We start from the raw sequence: 14,551 nt of genomic DNA on the forward strand, positions 1-14,551 counted from the left end.
TTTAACTGCAAATGCCTATCTGAGAGAGACTGACTACAGGTGTGTAACTCACCACACAGAGAAAAATGCCAGTACCTGAAGTCCAGGCAAGGGAGCTGGAAGTTTGATGTTCAAGAAACTTCGAACCAGCTGGTAAGTCCCAGGCACCCCGCCTAGCTGGGCCTGATGCAAGTTTCCAAAGACAGTCACAAGGGTGTAATTCTTGTAACTGGAAAAATTGAAAAGGAAAAAAAAAAAAAACGAGAGAGGCTGAAAATACATATACATATGTTATGTCCACATCCATGCCATTAGACTGTGAACTCCACAGGGCAGGGCCTGGATTTCCAACCTCACACAGAGGAGGAAACCATGCATGCTTAATGAAGCAAACTACATTATTTACCCAGTGGGGAGCAGACCATCCTAAAGATTTCTAATCGCCATGGATGCTCAGAAGAATCCCTAGAGGAACATAATTGTGGACTTCTACTGAATTAAGGCCTAATGTGCAGACTGCTTTAGCTCACAGCTGAATGCTTTGGTGGATTCTTTTTAAATTTTTTATTTTGAAAAATTTCAAACCTACAAAAAATTAAAAGAATAGCCCAATGAATGCTCATATACCCTTTACACCTCGATTCATCAGTGTGAACCTTTCTGTACATGTTTTATCTCTAAGTAGATAGGTACATACACACACACACACACACACACACACACACATATACACCCACTTTTTTTCTGAACCATTTGAAATCTGTAAAAACAAAACAAAACAAAACACCCTTCTGCGAAACTACGGAAATCAGGGGCTGCTTGTGCTTTAAACACTGCGCTATGTATCTCCAAAGAACTAGGACATTCTCCTACCCAACCTCAACACCATTATGACACCAAGAAGCTGAACAGTAATACACTGTTATTACCTAAAATATAACCCACACTCAAATTTCCCAGTAACGTCCTTTGTAGTGTGTGTGTCTCCCCCCACGTCCAGGATCCAAGCGAGGAAATGCATGGCACTTAGTTGTCCTGCCACTTCCAGTTCCTTTAATCTAGGGCAACTCTACCACCATTTTTCATGACACCGACCTTTTAAAAAGAATCCAGGCCAGCTGTCTGGTAGCATGTCCCACAAGCTGGACAGTTCCCTCACGATTTGATTCAGATTCAACTTTTTGGACAAAAATCCCACACAGCGGATGCTGGTACTGCCCAGGGAGCCCCACCACAGGGCAGGTAATATTTGGTCTGATTACTTGGTTAAAAGTGTCGTTCACCAGATCCCACCACTATAAAAGTATCTTTCCTTTTGAAACTGGTAAGTACCCTGTGAGGTAGTCCTTGGAAGTCATGTGGATATTCCGCTTACCAACAATCTTCTACCCAGTACTTGCAGTTTCCATTGCTGCCCTTGCTGAACCAATTATCACACTGATGGCTGCCAATGATTTTCTATCATTCCCTCTTTACTTACTTGCTAGCATGCTTCTTTAAACCCTGCAAATCCTTAAAATCTGTACTGTTTTTAAAGTGCTTCCATACTAAGATGAAATGGTTCCAGTTACAGATATCCAAATATGGGGTTAATATAATAAAGAACTTTCGGGGTGCCTGGGTGGCTTAGTCGGTTAAGCGTCTGCCTTCGACTCAAATCATGGTCCCAGGGTCCTGGGATCGAGCCCCGCATCGGCTCCCTGCTCGGCGGGGAGCCTGCTTCTCCCTCTGACTGCCACTCCCCCTGCTTGTGCTCTCTCTCTCTCTGATAAATAAAACTTAAAAACACAAAAACCAAAAAACAACTTTCTAAATATGGTTCCTGTCCAAAGCAAAACAGACTGACTCAAAAAAGTCAGGTGCTCCATATGCACAGAGATATTCAACACCAGATTAAGTAAAACAACAGAATGAGAGAGTGTGAGAGAGACAGAGAGAGAGAAACATCTAAATGTCAATTACATACACACACAAAAATAGACTCAATGGAATTTGATAGTTACAAAAAATGATACTGACAAAGAATTAAAAAAGCAAACTACATAAAGCCACGTATTTACACATTTGGATCGTAACTGTAAAAAACAAAATCAAACAAAATATTCATATATCAAAAATGGGGGAAAAGTTCAAGTGAAAAGGTACAGGAGCCTCTGGATGTGGTATAGGGGACCTCTCCCCTTTTTGTCAGGTCTTTTGGCATTTCCCCAAATTTCTATAATAAGCATGTAGCATTTTTATAATGAAAAATAAACAAAATTCAATCTAACAAATGTAGTGAGTTTCCCCAACACTGAAAGTATTTAAAAGCAGAGGCAGGAAAAGAGATGAGAGAACCGAGTCCTGTAGCAGCCGGGACAAACAGACGCCCACTACACTCTCTTCAGGCTTGAATTAAGACAACCCATGTGCTGATAAAGGCCTAAGTTGAAGAAGCAGCCTGAATTCCTTCAGGGCTTAAGAAAAATATATACTGTTTTGAATCTGGTATGTAGCAGGGAACACATCAACCAACCCTGTATTTTCTCATTATTTTCAGCCTTATACGCAAAAATCATTTGGAACTGGATCTACTTTGCCATGCTGTCAGTAGATCTGCATTGGCAAAAATACTTCAAAAGTGAGTATAACTGGGGCGCCTGGGTGGCTCAGTCAGTTAAGTGTCTAACTCTTGATTTCGGCTCAGGTCATGATCTCAGGGTCGTGGGATCAAGCCCTGCGTCAGGCTAGACACTGAGTGTGGGACCTGCTTGGGACTCTCTCTGCTCTCCCCATCTGCACCAATCCCCCAAATGTTCTCTCTCTCTCTCTCAAAAAACAAACAAACGAAAGTATAATTATCCTGAAATAGTCCCTTTTATCAAAAGAGGATAATGAATTCTTTTTTTTTTTTAAAGATTTTATTTATTTGAGAGAGAGAGTGAGAGAGAGAGAGCACACGAGAGGGGGGAGGGTCAGAGGGAGAAGCAGACTCCCCGCTGAGCAGGGAGCCCGACGCGGGACTCGATCCAGGGACTCCAGGATCATGACCTGAGCCGAAGGCAGTCGCTCAACCGACTGAGCCACCCAGGCGCCCGAGGATAATGAATTCTTAAAAAGCATGCCACCAGGGAGTGATGCCACTAGAATGAAAGGACAATAAGGTTACAATAATTGTGGACAGGAAACTCCCAAGTAGCTCCAAGTGCTTCCAAAGGAATTAAGGGAAGGGGCGCCTGGGTGGCTCACATGGTTAAGCGTCTGCCTTCGGCTCAGGTCATGATCCCAGGGTCCTGGGATCGAGCCCCACATCGGGCTCCTGACTCAACGGGGAGCCTGCTTCTCCCTCTCCCTGGGCCTCTTCCCCTGTTCATGCTCTCTCTCTCCCTGTGTCTCAAATGAATTAAAAAAAAAAAAAAAAATCTTAAAAAAAAAGGAATTAAGGGAAAAAAACAATTTTAAAAGACAAATAAATAAAATTAAATAAGCAAAGTGGAAAGAGTAATAAATGAAATGGGATGGCTTACAAGATATAAAACTAAGGAATGCTTGATACCACTGGTAAAGTCAAGCACCAATGTTAAGGAGTAGGTTTACTAAAGAAAAAGCAGACATGAGCAGTCATACCCATTAAAAAAAAACCCTAAAGGTTTTTATATATTCTAAGAAATTTGGACTCTTTTTGCTGCATGTAGCAATACTACGATATACATTAGGATCTTTATGGCTGCAGATCAATATACCCAAAACTTACATTATAAAAATTTAGCAAAAGCCTGAGAAAATACTTATTAACTCTTTTGTGCCAACGCAAAAAAGAATTAAAAAAAAATTGGGGGCGTTCTGGATTTTTCTTAACAAGGGAATGGAGGCTAGTCTGATGGTGTTCATTTCATGTAGCAATTGTATAATCATTACAGTATAAAAACCTACTCTCTGCTGCACCAAGTCTGAATTACCTCAGTTTAATTGACAAGGAAACCTACGACTTCCTAACCAAGTATTATTTGTTGCTAAAGGGCAGACACAGGACCGGGCACTGGCAGCTGCACAGGCTCACTGGAAAGCGCTGCAATTTAGCAAGTGTATTCAACTCCGCTTTCTCTTTTCCAACTAGCAGAGAGGGGCCCAGCAGCCTGCCTCTGAAATAAAGAGGGTCTGTTGCACACTCATGACAACCCCTGCTGGTAAATTCAGAGCTGGAAGGAGTGTCCGCGGGGAGGGATGAAAGGCCCAGGCCCTACCAACGAAGGAGATAATAGGGCATAAAGGCCCAGCCACAACGCCCTCGGTGACCAACTCCAGTTAGTGAGGAGATAGCAAAGCAACCCAGGCACAAATCACAGGCATCAGCAGCTGGGAAGGATCCAGATGCGTAAGGGATTAACAGAATAGAGCCAGAAGGAAAATAAAGGTTCAAGGACTTTTCCTAAGGCTTGAAGGTGGTAAAATTACACACTTCCCAGGTGTAAAAATTAAAATGCTCAGAGAAAACAAAAGAGCCTAAGGAGCAATGGCTGAACCTCATTAGGGAACAGGATCCCAGCCTAAGGCTATGGCCTAATAATCCTGATGTCTCCATACTGAGGGCCAGGGAGCAGGGAAAGAAAAAATGAAAAGCCTAACAGCGCTCCCACTTGCCCTGATTTTATACCGTTGCAGACACAGTCCTGGTAAAGAAGCATTTCTGAAAGCAGGATTTGATCTCTCAGCCTCGCTCAACCTTGTGCTATGAAGCACTTCGCCCGAGGACTACTGAACACATGAGAACGGGCTGACTTGCGGGGACTGTGAAGCCAGCTGCACTGTGCCAGGGCTGCCTTACCTCTGCTCCAGATATGCCAAGGCCTGCCTGACAAACTCCATGCGCACTTCCACGCTGCTGCGGCTCTTCAGGGCATCACTCGCTGGCACCAACAACACATCTGTCATTTGTTTTACCATGGTCCACATGTCCGAGATGTTCTGCACATAAATGAGACTGCATGTGACAATGCTGCAGGGCTGGAGAAACGGTCTGGCTCTTCACGGCTCTGACCTCAAAGGCAGAGAAGGTAAGGAGGGGGAAGGGGTTAATGTACTTCTGTCTGAGGCCCTCAGGCTTCAGCTCAGTACAGGAGATGCACCTCTGCCCTGCCGCTGCCGGTGGCCGATGAGCGCCTTCCTGTCCTGAGCTGGCTTTCAGATCGATTACCATTCCAGGTCTGACATAATCACCCACATAATGAAGACCACACAACAGTAAAAGGAACACTGAATCTCTGTGGGTTATCCCTTACAAGAGAGTGAATACATTTATAATTGTCCAAAGCTCTAAGAGTTTAAACTCAAGTAGCTGCATTTCAGTCCTTACAAGGTCATCTGAGTTTCTTAAGACTTAAAGAGTTTAACCTAAATAATACAGGTTTTGTCTCCCAGAGACTCTCCAGGGGCCATTGCTCTCACCCCGCTTTGTGAGTGTCACAGCCTCCCATTTTCTTTCCCACTCACTCCCTTCGAGACGCCTCCATGACAGCCTCCCAGGAAAGGAACGGCATTCTCTCCTTCGTGTTACCACCACACAGATGGGACTCCCTCTCCCCAGAATCCTCCTGGCTGTAAATCTCCCCTTAAAAATGGATTCCCTGAACGCTTTGCAATATTCTAAAGTTAAGAATCCTTGGAAGACAGCACTGATTGGAGAAGAGCAGGTTTACACTTTTTCCAAAGGAAGAAAGAAAATCCTGTTCTGTCTCCCTCAGAAAATAAAACTGTAGAAAATCTACCCAAACGTGACTCTTTCTAGGTGGTGAGATGGTAGGTGGGTTCTTAACTTTATTCTTTAGATTTGCTTGCACTGCCTTATACTTTACTGTTTAAAAAAAAAAGTCAGATGTATCTTTAAGGATCCTCATCATCATCATCTATGTGTGAGTACTTGCTTCCGTTGTATCATTCCCTCCTTTTCCTATTCCTCCTGGTCACCTACCAATCCACCCATCCACTTTCTTCCCCCTAGATGGAGAAAACTGGCCACGAATAAGAAGTGAGGGACAGGAATCAGGAATAAAGATGGGGAGTCAGAGAGGAAGGGAACCAGCAGCATACAAAGAATGCACCTAAAGACCACATCTGAGTAATGTTCAAGGGGCTCCCTGAAGTGAAAACCACATCACCTTTACAATTCAGCTCTTATAACAGAGTCCCAAGGTAGTCTGTCTAAGGAGGAAAACCGGTGAGGGAAGAGTTGAGTCTTGACAAGACTTCAAAGCAATACAGCTCAAGGAGACTTCCTGTGACCATTAATTGATCCTGGCTGGGCCTTCTAAAGATGCATTAAAAATACATGTAGATGGCATCATCATCAAAAACCACCCCAAAGTTATTTAAAATAAAACTCTGAAGGACAGTTAACATTTTATTCCATGGAGCAGGGTGTCTCTTGAGCACATTTCTGCCCTGTCAGCAAGCTGCTAATCCCATCTGAACACCAATGCCACGTTTCTCCTTGGGTTAGCTCCGGGCGCTACCTTATCATCCAGCTCTGCGACCGAAGCACAGAGTTCCACGAGGTTAGGCTGCAGGTGCCCATTTACAATCTTCTCGTTATAGATATAAATCTGAAACGAAAAGCAAAATAAATGGCACAATTTCTATTTTCTCTTCTTTTTAAAACCTCTTGAGGCAGTTCTGAAGCCAGCTTCTGCCCAACGCCCAGCAGAAGCTTCAGCCAACCTTTCCTTCCTCAGTGTGGCTGAGCCATCCATCCTGCCTGGAGGGCAAGGCCTCTGGCCAGCTTCCCAGATGTGCCTTTGAAATTCAGGCAGCAGCAGCAGCAACACACCAAAGAGAACTGCTGCCCCAGCCTTCCTATCAGCTGAAGAGTGGAAGGAGGGTTGTCCTGGTAGAGGAGGCCCACAGGCACTGCTGCCCCTCCCTGGCCAGCAGATCCTCCAACCCAGCAAGCGAGGGCCAAAGGGGAAGATGGGACTACAGGAAGACTTCCACTGCTGCTTCCTAAGAACCTGCGGCAGAGTCTGCTAATCCTTCTGGCAAAAGGACTGAATGGCCCCAAGCCAGGGCTGGTGGACTGAGTAAGGAGTGTCAGGCTGCAACCCTCCACGTGGGTTTTAAGAGCAGTTGCTGCATGTCTGGAGAACCCACTTCTCCAGGAAAGAATCCCTGCTCCCTAGGAAAATTTTCTTGAGAAAAAGGAACTATGTGATATTTAAGGTATGGAAAAACCACTATTACTTTGATTTTTATTTTAAAAGAACTGAAATAATGATGGTAAAAACCTGTGGGTTTGGGCGCCTGGGTGGCTCAGTTGGTTAAGCGACTGCCTTCGGCTCAGGTCATGATCCTGGAGTCCTGGGATCGAGTCCCACATCGGGCTCGCTCAGCAGGGAGTCTGCTTCTCCCTCTGACCCTCTTCCTTCTCGTGCTTTCTATCTCTCATTCTTTCTCTCTCAAATAAATAAATCTTAAAAAAAAAAAAATCCGTGGGTTCTATACTCTTTGCATCTGAAGTCCTTGTCCTACCAAGGACTGAACAAGGTAGTGAGGTTAGATGAATCAGGACCCCATTGAACCTTATTTCCCTCTACTTTATCTGGGGGATGGTATCACGTAGCCTCCAGAGGCGTTACAAAGATGAAATAAAATGTTTTTTAAACTACAAGGTGGGGGGGCACCTGGGTGGCTCAGTTGGTTAAGCGTCTGCCTTCAGCTCAGGTCACGATCCCAGGGTCCTGGTATCGAGCCCCACATAGGGCTCCCTGCTCAGCGGAAAGCCTGCTTCTCCCTCTCCCACTCCCCCTGCTTGTGTTCCCTCTCTCGCTGTCAAATAAATAAATAAAATCTTTAAAAAAAAAATAAACTACAAGGTGTTTATTCACTTGACGTGCATTTATCAGGAGCCTTCCCTTTGCAAGGTAATTTATTCAACTCAAAGATTCTCTCTCCACTAGAGGGGACAACCCTGTAAACAGATATATGACATGGTGTCCTGAAACTAGAAAATGTTTCATGGAGTCTTAATTTCACAGATACAGAAGAGACATAGTTTCTCTACTCACAAACTTATCATTTCATCAGGCCTAAATTCTGGTGGTGGCTGTGGCAATGGGAGGAGTCAGCCATATAACGAAGGTGAAATTTAAAGGATGGATGGGGTGCCTGCGTGGCTCAGTCGGTTAAGTGTCTGCCTTCGGCTCAGGTCATGATCCCAGGCTCCTGGGATCAAGTCCTGCATCCCTCTGCCTCTCTCTCTCTCTCTTTCATGAGTAAATAAATAAATAAAATCTTTTAAGAAAAAGAAAATAAAAGATGGAGATGTAGCGGAGAGAAAGACAGAAATCTAAATCTGTTTTCCCTTCTATCCTGATACTATTTTGTGCGGAAAAACAGCAAATTATAATGAAACACACAGGGAGCCAACACTGTTTTATTCAAAAGGTCAATTCCAGGTTTGTACTGTCCCCTCAAGGTAGTTTTAGTCCAATAGCCTCTGTGCTCACCACAGAGCATCTCAATCCATCTCCACGCTACTGCATAACCATGATACACCATGCTTACCAAGGCAGAAAAGCATTTAGAAAATTTCTATCAACAAAGGGGTGAAGAAAGATTTCTGATAATACCATCAGCCTACAAGGTAATTCAGTTAATAGAGAACTCCATTTGCTAAGCAGTGCAATTACTCGAGGCTTTACTATACCTGGGCTATGGCAAATGCAAAATGAGATGCGCTGGTCAATGTAGAGGGCAGATTTCCATTTTCCTAAGTCAAATGTGAGTCATTCTATTACCCAATTTGATGGAATTCTCCAGTGACCTAGGTGGTAAAACATTAACCAGTCCTCTGAATAAAAACCCAACTTGTTTTCAGGCTCTGACTTTCACATGAAGTCTTGGTTCTCTTTTACTCCCCAGAGCGCTCACATAGAATTGTCCTGGGTCCGATCTTCTCTGAGAGCATGCTCACCTGCCGGGCGTAGGCCATCTCAATGCTATCCAGAGAACTTCGACCAGGGGGTCCCACATCACTGATGTAACTTGGCTGTAGGTAAATAAATATGCAGCATTGTGATTAAGAATAGCATTTACATGTAAAGAAAAAAAAATCCTACAAACATACACTCGTCTTTAACAAAGCTGTGAAGTCTCTTTCATACTAAGACTTCTTCAAAATGAAGAATTTAGGGGGTTTCAATAGGACAAAACTCTCTTCCCATGAATACACAAAAAGGGAGCAGGCATGAGACCCAACTCAAAAATAACGGGAGGCTAGATAAGCTGTAAGGATATCTCAATGACTATTCCTGGAAACGCACATCTTTCCAACAATCGGATCAATCTCAAGCCCCATTTCCACACCATCCTCTCCCTCCATGTGTTCACACCAGTGAAGCTGTTGTTATCTGTGGGCTTCCTGTTTCCATCAATCATATCAGACAGCTGAGGGACTGGAGTGTAAACGGTTACAATTCAGACATTTTCAATCCAAAGCCCACACTAAGAGAACAGCTGCTGATTAACTTTCTACACCTGAAAATACAAAGCTAGTCTAAGTTGGGCGGTCATTGATTCAATCAGCAAACGTTTGCTAAGTGCCCACCGCATGCGTAGCTGTGTGCAAGTCCACCCCCACGGGGATGACAACAGGGCAGCCCACAGAGCCTGTCCCCAAAGAGCTTCCCATCTATGGGGAGAGTCAGACACAAACAGAGGGAAAAGTTTATTAGGCTTTTTTTAAAGAAAGACTAAAGTTAAATCTTTAGTTAAGTTTCATTCTCTACTGTAAACAAGTATGGTTCAAAATTAGGTATATCTTATTAGGTATATTCTTAAATTTCTACAAACCTGTGCTATAGCAAATTTTTTTAAGTTTCTCCCATTGAAAAAAATGCAATGCTGTATTGACTAAAACAAAACAAAAAAAAGGAGTTTAAAGCAAGCAGGTTTCCTGGGAAACCGGCAGAAGACAGCAGCAAAACTTGCTGGCACTAGCAAAGCTGGCAAAAGGAATATTTGTGTGGGCAAGTGCTGGGAGTAGGGTGGCGAGGAGAGCGGGCAGGAGGCTGAAAGGCCAAATTCTGAAGAGTGAAGGCTGAGCTGTCAGGACAGCTGGGTTCCGGGAGGGCCACTTCACTCCCTGACTTTGGGGTCTGGGGCAAAGCACACTCTCTTGGAGCCTCGGGTTCCCCTCAGTCGAACGAAGGGGATGTCCTAGACAACCTCAGAAGGTCCTCCTCAGCTCTGATTTTCTGCAGTCACTGCTACTAAAAGCTTGAAACAGTTTACTGACCTTGGCAGATGCTGCTGGCTGGCCGACCCAATGCTCATTTCAAATCCCTACCTCTCACCTCCACTCCCTGCCACCTTTCAGTCTAGCAGAGGCAGTTAAAGACACCTAATAGTGTGTTGGTCAATGTTTAACAACCGGCTTGGAGAAGGGGCCTGATGTGTAGTGTCGGCTGGTTTCTATGATGTGAAGACTCCCACCATGGCAGATGTCAAGCTATCCCAAGGAGTATCAGCTAGACTGCCAACTTTCTGAAAATTTACCTCTACCCACTACTGAATATACGCTTCCCCAGCTTCCACTGCAGGTGGGAGTGGCAGTGAACCATAGTTCTAGCCTATGAGATGAAGCACAAGTCTGGAGTACATTCTGGGGACAGCTTCTGCTCTTCCTGATGAAGGGAAGATGAAGAGCCTGGCATGGCCTTCCAATCCCCCTTGACGCCCCTCAGTGTAAATGGGATGCACAGAGCTGTAGCAGCATCCTGTGCGCCAAAGCAAGTGATGTGCTGAGGATGGTGGTGTACAGAGAGGCACTGGGCCTCTGATGGCGGCGCAGAACAACTGAATGAAGGCCCACGCTCTCTCCACACCCACAGACTTCCTGTTAGGTGAGAACAAAATAAATCCTTATTTAAGCCACTGAAACCGGTCTTCTGTTACTCACAGCTGAAAGCATTCCTATCTGAAATACAGAATTAGTGAAAACCACCAGGTCATAACAACAGTTACACTTATTAAGTACTACTATATACCAAGCACCATCTTAATTCCCACAACCCTAGAATGTACTTTTATGATGTCAATTTTATAGATGAAGACACCAAAGCACAAAGAAAGCAGCTTGCCCAAGGTCACTCCAATAGGAGGCGGTGGAGCCATTGTTTGAGTGCAGTCTGGCTCCGTAATGTCTGTCAGGGCAGCCCAGGGCAACTTTCCAAGGACAGCCATCAAAGACCAAGAGACGGGTGGTTAGAAATCCTGGCTCCAGTACGCACTACCATTATGATCTTGATTGCATTCACTGCTTCTCTGGAGCCTTGGTTTCTTTAGCTGTAAAACAGGAGCGGTAACAACACCCACCTCCGGTTTGTGATCAAGATGAAGCAAGGAGAAAAACAGTACTTACCTCACAGCATTGTTGTGAGGAATAAGTAGAAAGAACTCAGCACAGCCCCCAAACACTAACTATTACCACCTTTTAAACAAAACATAAACAACTATAATGAACACAGGAATAAACCCTATTGGATAGATATGGACACCACAGAAACATAAACTATTTTACTTTGTGCTGGCTGGGAATTCTCATCTCATTTTTCTACAATAAATACATATTCCTTGTATGAACAGAACCCCCCAGCAGCTCATTCTCTCCTTCTGGACTAATTCTGAGTGTTCCCAGTAACACACAGTTGAGGCCTATTCTATTAGCCAGCCAGCCATACTTTTGGAACAGAACTAACCATATGAAAGTTGATGATCCCAAAGTCTTTTTTATTTTATTTTATTTTATTTATTTATTTGAGAGAGAGAGAGAGAGAGAAACAGTATGAGAGGGGAGAAGGTCAGAGGGAGAAGCAGGCTCCCTGCAGAGCCGGGAGCCTGATGTGGGACTCGATCCCGGGACTCCAGGATCATGACCTGAGCCGAAGGCAGTCGCTTAACCAACTGAGCCACCCAGGCGCCCCCAAAGTCTTTTTTAAAAAACAGAGCACTAAGTCTATTAACTCCAGTAGCCTAATTGAGGGGAGTGACTAGGAGGATAAAAAGGGGAACACAACACTAAAACATTTCTGCAAGGACATAGCTGTTTCAGCTATATATACGTAAACAGCCTTGAGAAATATGTTCCAGTACTAAAACCTAACTTTTAAAAGTATCCATTTAAAAAGTAGTTGCTTTTCAGCCTTCAAATTTCCATTTAAATTAATTTTGCCTAATGCTCTTGTTTTCAAAGTTACCTCTCCTTCATTTGCCCTTGGCCCAGTCTCCGTCACACCACACATAAAGTCAATTATCTCAACAACAGGATGTGTACGTGCACATTCCTGAGCCGAGGAACCAGCAAACATTCACTGGAATTTCAAACCCAGGAGCTGCTTGAGGGCTGGGAAAGCAGCTGCCAGTATGTTGTGTGGGATTAATTCCAAACCCCTTGGACACTTGGGTCTCTCTGCACCAGGGCCTGATGGCACCACGGCAGGAACGACAGAAGCAGGGAATCAGAGACCAGAAAGGCAGGGAAGATGGGAGGGCAGGGCCAGAGAGGGCAGCAAGGGGCTCACCCAGGAGTCTGGAGATACGACAAGTGAAGAATCAGCAGGGAGCACAGAAATGAGAAGTCTTCTCAGAATAGAGGGTAATCCCAAAACATTAATAGAACACTCCAGGTCAGGTAGGAAGTGGCTGGAGGGTGGCAGCAGGGAACCACAAGCTTTGTTAAGCAACTACTTTTGTACAAAGAATATCCAGGTACAAATAAAACTTTTCCCAAGAAGGGCACATTCTACTTAGAGAGAAAAGATTGTAACTAGCATTCTTAGCAAAATAGGTATGGGGTAAAAAATATATATGCAAATACTACAAAAGGATGAGAGTTTATTTCCAAGTATAATGTTTGATTTTATATAAGCAAAATGGAACCAAAGTGATTAATTCACAATAGCTGGCTATAGAATCTGTACACAGAAGTCCAGTACTACTAGAAAGAAACACCATTTGGGGACCAGAAGACCCAGGTTCTAAATGCAACCCAACTGTGTGACCTACAGTAATGACATCTTCACTTCTCTGGAGCCTCCATTCTTCACGGACAAAGTGGGAAGGATTCTTGGGCCATTTACACAATGAAACCTATAGAGCCACTAAAAAATGGCAGACACCTACACGTACTAACACCTAGAAAAGGCTCCAAACTAAGTTCAAAAAAATCAAACCGTAATGCTAAGTTGTAGAATCTAATATATAAGATGGTGTTATTTATGGAATAAATGGACCGCGATGAGCTGAAGTTGTCCGTCTACAAGTGCACAGGAATGCACGAGAGGGAGCTGGAAGGACAGCAGGTGCGTTGCTGTCAGACGTTATGGCTGCGTGGAGTGAGGAGAGCGGCCAAGTGTCCGAAAGGGCATCTATATCGCTCTACCGTTGGAATACTGTGCAAGAAGGTGCTCGTGTATGATACATCATGATGTGAAAACGAAGGGCCTGTTTGGGTTTTTTGAACTTCTTTTTGAAAGAACAGCAAAGCACTTTCTATACTTGAAATCCCACCCACATTCCAGTTTGTGAAAGAAATCTTCCCCCCAGGAAATGACCAGGGAGCCATAAAATACAGTTTGGAATCATCTAGTCTAGAGTTTCCCAATTCAGACTCTGTTGGTCTCTATTTGACTGTATTCCACTGAATCTAATACATCATCTATGATAAGACAGGTTATTTATGTACCACTAGGGAAGGGAAAATGTTGTCAACTAAATTATGACACTGGATTTAAGATACACCCTGATTTCAGAGATTTTAAAATGTGGAAAAGTTTTGTGACTGGGAATTGATGAAATCTGGTATTATGTCAGTTATCAAAATGAGAAATTATATTCAACACTCACTGTTTGTGCATCACAGTGTGAAATGTTACCTTCACTATCTGCAATTAAGCTACAACTTAGCTTCTCAATGGAGCCTGTTGCTTGCTAGGCTCAGTCATTCTCCAGACAATTACATTAAAGAACCATCTACTGGGGTGCCCGGGTGGCTCAGTCGGTTAAGTGTCCAATTTTTGGTTTTGGCACAGGTCATGATCTCCCAGAGAGAGCCCAGCAGAGAGTCTGCTTCCCCTCTGCCCCTTCCCCTGCTCATGTGTGTGTGTGCTCTCTCTCTAATAAATATATAAAACTTTGGGGGAAAAAAACCCCATCTGTTGACTACATCTAATACCAATGCAGGCATGAGACTGACTGTACTGAAGTTAGATTAAAAACTGACTTTTAAATACTGTTTTAAAAGTTGGCTAAGATATATCAAGGATTCCCAACACTGCTCAAACCCCATGTGTTATCATGCGAGCAGCACAGCACTGGGGGTGTTCTCCCTCCCACTAACCACATGCAAGGATGCCACAGGGGTTCCAGAAGTCTCTTTCTTGCTTCAAAGCACATGGTTTTTATTCAGATCAAACTTGAGAAGTTATTAACAATCTTTCAATTCTTCTCTTCCTTTAAAAATTCCACCTCTTTCTTCAATCATATTCTAAGGAAAGCAATTTCCCAAATTGAATTTATTCTATGGAAGCATCATTTCCCTTCT

At 43.9% G+C, this 14,551-nt stretch overlaps 1 protein-coding gene across 3 annotated transcripts in view; it reads right to left on the bottom strand.

The window, feature by feature from the left end:
• The window catches only part of NUP93 (nucleoporin 93), a 111,049-nt gene that overhangs the window by 14,438 nt on the left and 82,060 nt on the right, over window positions 1–14,551 (bottom strand). For all 3 annotated transcript variants that reach the window (XM_027617462.2, XM_027617463.2, XM_027617464.2), the window contains 4 exons: window positions 8,924–8,998; window positions 6,468–6,557; window positions 4,784–4,923; window positions 76–208 (listed from right to left, as the gene is read on the bottom strand). In XM_027617462.2, coding sequence (XP_027473263.1) covers window positions 76–208; window positions 4,784–4,923; window positions 6,468–6,557; window positions 8,924–8,998 — 438 coding nt within the window. The remainder of the gene's footprint in view (window positions 1–75; window positions 209–4,783; window positions 4,924–6,467; window positions 6,558–8,923; window positions 8,999–14,551) is intronic.

This window comes from Zalophus californianus, chromosome 17 (genome assembly GCF_009762305.2).
Source record: "Zalophus californianus isolate mZalCal1 chromosome 17, mZalCal1.pri.v2, whole genome shotgun sequence".
In the NCBI taxonomy this organism is placed as follows: domain Eukaryota; kingdom Metazoa; phylum Chordata; class Mammalia; order Carnivora; family Otariidae; genus Zalophus; species Zalophus californianus.